Source organism: Haliotis rubra, unplaced genomic scaffold (genome assembly GCF_003918875.1).
Source record: "Haliotis rubra isolate DU_JTF1 unplaced genomic scaffold, ASM391887v1 Scf951, whole genome shotgun sequence".
In the NCBI taxonomy this organism is placed as follows: Eukaryota; Metazoa; Mollusca; class Gastropoda; order Lepetellida; family Haliotidae; genus Haliotis; species Haliotis rubra.
In genome coordinates, this window is record NW_025767692.1 from 329,764 (window position 1) to 336,907 (window position 7,144).

The 7,144-nt window shown below is 38.1% G+C and overlaps 1 protein-coding gene across 3 annotated transcripts; it reads right to left on the reverse strand.

Moving 5' to 3' along the window:
• Positions 1–856: 856 nt before the first annotated feature.
• Positions 857–6,730, reverse strand: LOC124264959 (succinate dehydrogenase assembly factor 2, mitochondrial-like). 3 transcript variants are annotated; one of them, XM_046699744.1, is made up of 4 exons: positions 6,643–6,730; positions 6,279–6,460; positions 2,556–2,665; positions 857–1,372 (listed from the first exon to the last, which is right to left on the reverse strand). In XM_046699744.1, exons 1-4 carry the CDS (start codon positions 6,691–6,693, stop codon positions 1,260–1,262), a joined length of 456 nt encoding a protein of 151 aa, XP_046555700.1. In that variant the 5' UTR covers positions 6,694–6,730; the 3' UTR covers positions 857–1,259. The 3 variants fall into 3 exon arrangements, with proteins under 3 accessions (XP_046555700.1, XP_046555699.1, XP_046555698.1); XM_046699743.1 differs by having other exon boundaries at positions 6,279–6,466; positions 6,643–6,723; XM_046699742.1 differs by having other exon boundaries at positions 6,631–6,723.
• Between the last annotated feature and the right edge of the window lie 414 nt (positions 6,731–7,144).

A 7,144-nucleotide genomic window follows, 5' to 3' on the forward strand; every position in this document is an offset into this window, starting at 1 on the left:
CAGTAAGTTGCTATACTTGCAGAAAATATTTATATCAACTACAATTTGGGGTTTGTCAGCTTTGACTCCTGCTACTGAAAACATCATGGATCAAAATGGTGAAATTAACTGAGAATAGAGTAAGTTCTCTAACGTCTTTCTGGCTTAGGGACTGCCTCCATGGTGTAGTGGTTAGAGCGTCCGCCCAGGGAGCGGAAGGTTTCGGGTTCGATCCCCGATCGTGTTGTACCAAAAGACATTAAAATATGTTTTTTGTTGGTCCCTGCCTGGGTACAACAAGGACTGGTCGGCTCGGAGTCAGTATAATGTGTCTGAGTGGGGTATTCATGCTTCCCTGCAGCATGGTATCTCAGTGGGCTAGCACTATAAAACCAGCTTCAGTCTGGGCTAGTACAAGCAGCCGCACATACACATACACACGCATGCACGTCGTCATATGAGCGAAATATTCTCAAGCATGACGTTAAACCCAATTTCACCTCACCTCTCCTCACCTTTCTGGCTAAGGAACAAAAAGTAGCCACGTCAAAAGATATGTTAAGCTGGCTGAGCTCGTTTCACAAGATTCTGGCAAAGGAGGGAAACCAGCCATGTCAGAAGAAATTCAAATGATAACTGGATTATCTGCTACTGACCTAATAATTTCCTGTCTATCCACACCTAGTTGTAATACAGCATTAACAACAAACACAGGCATACCGATCAAAGAAAGAATTTTTCCCTCCATTTGACTATCAAATCACCTTATCCAAGGGTTGTGAGAGAATCAACAATTACACAGCAAATACGATTATGTTCATTGTTCATCATTAAAGTTTTGACAGGTAAATTATTAAAAAAAACAAAAATCAGTATGTTCACAAAACTCACTGTATTCTGTGAATCGATGTACATGCATGCAAGGAAACTTTACAAACAATGTCTTTACGTGACTATCAGTGTGTTGTATATACTTGACAACAAAACTCATCCACACACAGTTCAGTTATATACACCATTGAAGGATGTTCCTTGTCAACACAACCCATTATCTGAGACACTGGGTTCCAGATATATCACATCATCTCATCGCTGACTTAAAGATGATACATGTTGAAGACTTTGTACCATTGAAGGACATCCCAATACATTAGACTAGGGCCTTGTTGACAGACAATTGTTTCCAACTATTCCATTATCTGGAGATTTTGTATTGAAGACAATACAATGGACTGGCAACTCAGATAGCACACATCAACTGTCTTCATGCAACACTTGCTTTATGTGTACAAGTCTGGTTGGCGTATCCGAGAATCCTTGTCTTTATTTTGTGCATGTTCTTTCAACATGGTCATAACTTCACTGTCGAACTCTTGAGGTGTAGGCTTGGCACCTGAAAACAACAAACAACAGTAGATATCATGACGGCGTGCATGTGTGTGGTGTCTCCTTTCTAGCCCAGACTGAAGCAACCTTTACTGCAGGGAAGGTTAACCTTAACTGACTCCGAAGGCGACCAGTCCTTCTTTAATACTCAGGCAGGGCACAAAACCAAGGTTACCTTAGTGACAGGGATCGATCACCTTAGTGCTTTGTGAAAAGGTAGGCCCAGATCTTTTCACGAAAAATTAAGTTAACCTTAACTCCCCTTCTTTATTACTGCACTAAGGTTATAGCATGTTTGCTTTGTGCCCAGCTTAGAGCACTTTTCCTCCTGGATTACTGACACTAAAGGCAGTCATTAAAAAGTGTCCGCTTCATTCAATTAGGGCTGGGACGATACACTATGTCATGATAAGATACATATCGCGATATTTTACCTGCGATACGATACATATCACGATACATACACCTTGAAAGAATGGCACAGTATAAATGATTTAAAATGATTTATTTCAAGGTATTTATGTATAACAATAACACTATTGTAATAAACAAACAAGTAACTCTATCATACTTGCATATTTGTCTCTTAATAAGTACTTTAACATGTTTAAGATATAATTGTTTTGAAATATGGTTGTGTATCTTTTTTGTATCGATACACCGGCGACGATATGGTAGCTGTATCAAACTTAAATGTATCGTGATGTATCGATGCATCGGTGAATCGTCCCATCCCTACATTCAATGCACCAAATGTCTTTAGTATTTAGTCAAGCACTTTCAAAGGATTATATTGACTTTATGAGCAGCTGAAACTGCAGTGCACTCTTTTCGGCTGAAAGGGAACAGTGCATGCCTCTTGGCTGAAACTGACAGCAGTGGACGCCTATTGGCTGAAACTGACAGACAGCACTGGATGCCTATTGGCTGAAACTGACAGACAGCAGTGCATGCCTCTTGGCTGAAACTGACAGACAGCAGTGCATGCCTATTGGGTGAAACTGACAGACAGCAGTGCATGCCTATTGGGTGAAACTGACAAACAGCAGTGCATGCCTCTCAGGTAAATGTGTCAGAAAGTAGTACAGGCAAGTTGTCTGGAACTTGGAACATCTTCAAGTGAATATTTATAGATTTCAAATTCTGTTTAGATTATTATCCCCAACCCATGCAATTATATAAAGGCTTACCGGTTACCCAGTAGTAGATCTCCCAGTCATTGGTGGGCTGGTTGATGAGCCGGTCATACAGTGTGAGCTGGGATTCATTCAGATCATCCAGATGCTTGGCAGCAAAAGTACTGGAAAAATGTATTATGAGTTACAACAAAGTCGCTTCACAAAGATCTAAGTTTGCAGACATGATATAAGACACTACTATGTATTTGAAAATATTCATATGGTTTGGTCTGTGTACCCACTTGGGCTGTAATGATGCATCGAACTATCGATGGATTGCAGTTGTTGAGTCTCTGATTGTGATTAATCGATGGTAGAAATGAAAAACTATCGATGCATCGATAGTATGTGTGACTATCGATAGTTTAGTAACTGACTTCCATTGAAAAATGCGCAGCACAAAATGCATGATGTTTTGTTTTAAATGATCTGGGTTTCAAGTTTCTTGTCAGTTCTTAAAAGACAGAAACTACTTCAAATGGTTATTATTCATATAAACTATACATTCATTTTGGAAATGACTTCAAATGAGACAATTCAAGGAGAAAAAACTATTGCAATAGTTGGTCGTAATAGAGTTGCTATCGCTATAGTTGTTTAACCCTCAACAGTCACCCCTAGTTCCCACACACCATTTGTCAAACCAAACTAGTTCACAGCCCATTGTTCAGATGTGGATCAGTGGACTAGAGTTTAAGTGAGTGAGTTTGGTTTTACACCGCTTTTATCAATATTCTAGTAATATCACAGCAGGGGACACCATAAATGGGCTTCACACATTGTACTATGTGGGGAATGGAACGCTTTAGCCACTTGGCCCCACCATCCGCTAGAGTTTAAGAATAAACAACAACTAAAATTCAGTAACAAACTAACTCACATTAGTCCTTATCTAACCATGTATGGTATGATGGGTAGTTTCAGAATAAATGTTACCTTTCAGTCACTACTAGAATAGTCTCCACATTAATCACTGGGACTAAAATTATTTGTGATGTCTCAAAATATACTGGGTAGGTTTTATCATGTTATGCATAGAATTCTGCCAAATATTATCTTTGCAATTAAACTTTGGGGTAAACAGTATCTAATGAATTAAAAACACACCTGCACCTTTAATTGAAGAAGTGTGGACAGATTTCAAAAAGGACATTTCTTAAGATAATATGAACTATTAACTATGATACACATGATCACAAATAAGAAAAATTACTATACATGAAAAACATCCAAGGTTTAGAGAAAAGTGAGTGCAACGCTCCACAGCATGTCAACTACATGATTGTGTGTCAGCTGATGTCAGAAGTATGCAGGTTTCTGAGAATTACCACTTTGGTGAATCCCCACAATAATGACAAACAATGTTCAAGAATTCAAATTCATTTTTCATGGATAAGTTTTAAAGTTTTTGTTTGCTGTTAATGCTGAACTCAGCAATATTCTAGCTATTATGCCTGCAGTCTGTAAATAATCCAAGTCTGGAACAGACAATCCAGTGATCAACACCATGAGCATTGTTCTACAAAATTGGCATACAATGACATGTACCAACCACGCCAGCGAGCCTAACTACCTGATCCCTGCTTGTCGTCACTTACTGAAACCCACAGGGACTGATTGCCTGAGTAATGATCTGTGCCTCTCTGCATCAGCTTTTAACTTTGGCCTACCTTTTAGAATACAGCACCACAAACTTTAAAAATATGTCATAATACCCTTTATGTAATGTAATGTGATTTTGTTCGAAAAAGCACGCTCTTGAAACAATGCCCCATGACGCCTGCATGGCAATACGGTTTGTCTAGCTCTCAGCGAAAAGTCGTGATAAGCCCACTCACTGCTGTTTCATCTCTACTAACTATGTCGTAGCATAAACCCAACGACATGTTGAGAGTTTCCAGTAGTTATATAACCGCAGATGCTAATTTTGCAAGCATCAGTTTGAAATAATTTTCACTAATACTCCATTTTTATTTGTATACACGGGTGCTGAGTTGTTATGTTTTGTGTATTATTGTATTTTAAATTTAGCTTAGAATGTGTTACACCTGTCTATATTATATATGTTCGATTATTCGCGAATCTTTGGTCAATGTAATTATTTAAATTATGTAAATATATTATATATTTCGGTTTCTAAGTAGCTATTAAGTCTAAATGATTTACCAATGTGAACTTTTCTTGTCAGTTCTTAAAAGACAGAAACTACTTCAAATGGTTATTATTCATATAAACTATACATTCATTTTGGAAATGACTTCAAATGAGACAATTCAAGGAGAAAAAACTATTGCAATAGTTGGTCGTAATAGAGTTGCTATCGCTATAGTTGTTTAACCCTCAACAGTCACCCCTAGTTCCCACACACCATTTGTCAAACCAAACTAGTTCACAGCCCATTGTTCAGATGTGGATCAGTGGACTAGAGTTTAAGTGAGTGAGTTTGGTTTTACACCGCTTTTATCAATATTCTAGTAATATCACAGCAGGGGACACCATAAATGGGCTTCACACATTGTACTATGTGGGGAATGGAACGCTTTAGCCACTTGGCCACCCCACCATCCGCTAGAGTTTAAGAATAAACAACAACTAAAATTCAGTAACAAACTAACTCACATTAGTCCTTATCTAACCATGTATGGTATGATGGGTAGTTTCAGAATAAATGTTACCTTTCAGTCACTACTAGAATAGTCTCCACATTAATCACTGGGACTAAAATTATTTGTGATGTCTCAAAATATACTGGGTAGGTTTTATCATGTTATGCATAGAATTCTGCCAAATATTATCTTTGCAATTAAACTTTGGGGTAAACAGTATCTAATGAATTAAAAACACACCTGCACCTTTAATTGAAGAAGTGTGGACAGATTTCAAAAAGGACATTTCTTAAGATAATATGAACTATTAACTATGATACACATGATCACAAATAAGAAAAATTACTATACATGAAAAACATCCAAGGTTTAGAGAAAAAGTGAGTGCAACGTTCCACAGCATGTCAACTACATGATTGTGTGTCAGCTGATGTCAGAAGTATGCAGGTTTCTGAGAATTACCACTTTGGTGAATCCCACAATAATGACAAACAATGTTCAAGAATTCAAATTCACTTTCATGGATAAGTTTTTAAGTCTTTTGTTTGCTGTTAATGCTGAACTCAGCAATATTCTAGCTATTATGCCTGCAGTCTGTAAATAATCCAAGTCTGGAACAGACAATCCAGTGATCAACACCATGAGCATTGTTCTACAAAATTGGCATACAATGACATGTGCCAACCACGTCAGCGAGCCTAACTACCTGATCCTGCTTGTCGTCACTTACTGAAACCCACAGGGACTGATTGCCTGAGTAATGATCTGTGCTGTCTCCAACATGTTTGTCCATATAGTTTCAGACAAAAATATGGTAAGAGTTCCTCCCATTCCCCCATCCCAAATAATCTCTATAAATTAATATGTACTACAATTATTAGCAAAACCTAACACAACAATTACTAGAGAAGACAGAAAAATAACTAAAAGCCCAAAAATTAATTACAATATACAAGGTCGAACCATGTTCCGTTACCTCTGTTAATCTGCGGAAGAAAAATACAGGGGAACGGAAGGAACTTCACTCACTGTTTGTATCTCTGACGCAATAAAGTGACCATTGTGACGAAAGATTTGTTCAATGTTAAAAATTCATAAACCAAACGATAATCTTTCGACCCTAACAAACCTGAGCAGGAGCCCATTCTCCAGCATTCCTCTCTTCCGACTCTGGTACAACAACCTGGCTCTTTTCAATCCAATATCCTCATTGGTCTTCTCCACATAGGCTGGTATTGGCGGATCCATGTCGGATCCAGCATCTATAGGGTTGGAACTCAGCATCCGGGAAAACACTGGAGTTTGCAGTCTCTGAAACTGGCAACAATACACTGCAGTATAGAGACGATTTTCAATGTCAAACCTGTTTTCACTTCTGTGCTGTTAGCTATTGTACAATATTCATAACATGTATCATATTTACATTCAAATACTTGCATGTACAAAGATCTTAGTCTAATCATGGATTCTAGAATACGTACACACTGACGAACCTGATAAATAAATCGCCTAAGCCCCATAGATGTTTTCGTAAGCCCAGCCATGTTTATCTTTATGTAACAAATTTAGAGTTACTTGCCCTTGTCAGGGGAGGTAATTCCGTTTGAATCAGTAATGATGCTGAACAGAATCCGCGTGAGCCGGATACAAGATCGGCTCCTCGCAATTTAGTGTGTTGGCAAATATGACATGTCATTTCAATGACGAAGGCTATCTGGCGGGCTATTGGGCATTAGTGTGACATATGACATGGTGTATCTCTACTTCCTTAGTTTTATGATATTATTTAATATTTGTTATGTTCATAGACTACAACATCAACAACGACGACGATGATGATGAAGTCTATGATGAAGAATAATAAGAATAATTATGACATATGAATGTCTGCACGTGGTTCAACTCTATACAACAAAATGCCAGGGGCCCTCTATGACAACACATCTTTTAAATTGACAGGTGTCTCTGGGGCGATAGGGTAGCCATTTAGACAAC

Excerpts from the sequence above, each read along its gene's own strand:
- LOC124264959 (XM_046699742.1), bottom strand. The coding sequence starts at position 6,693 with ATGGCTGGGCTTACGAAAACATCTATGGGGCTTAGGCGATTTATTTAT. Across the intron at positions 6,461-6,630 it reads TTTATCAGGTTCGTCAGTGT|AGACTGCAAACTCCAGTGTT; the intron begins GTACGTATTCTA and ends TGCCAGTTTCAG. Across the intron at positions 2,666-6,278 it reads GAGAATGGGCTCCTGCTCAG|TACTTTTGCTGCCAAGCATC; the intron begins GTTTGTTAGGGT and ends ACATTTTTCCAG.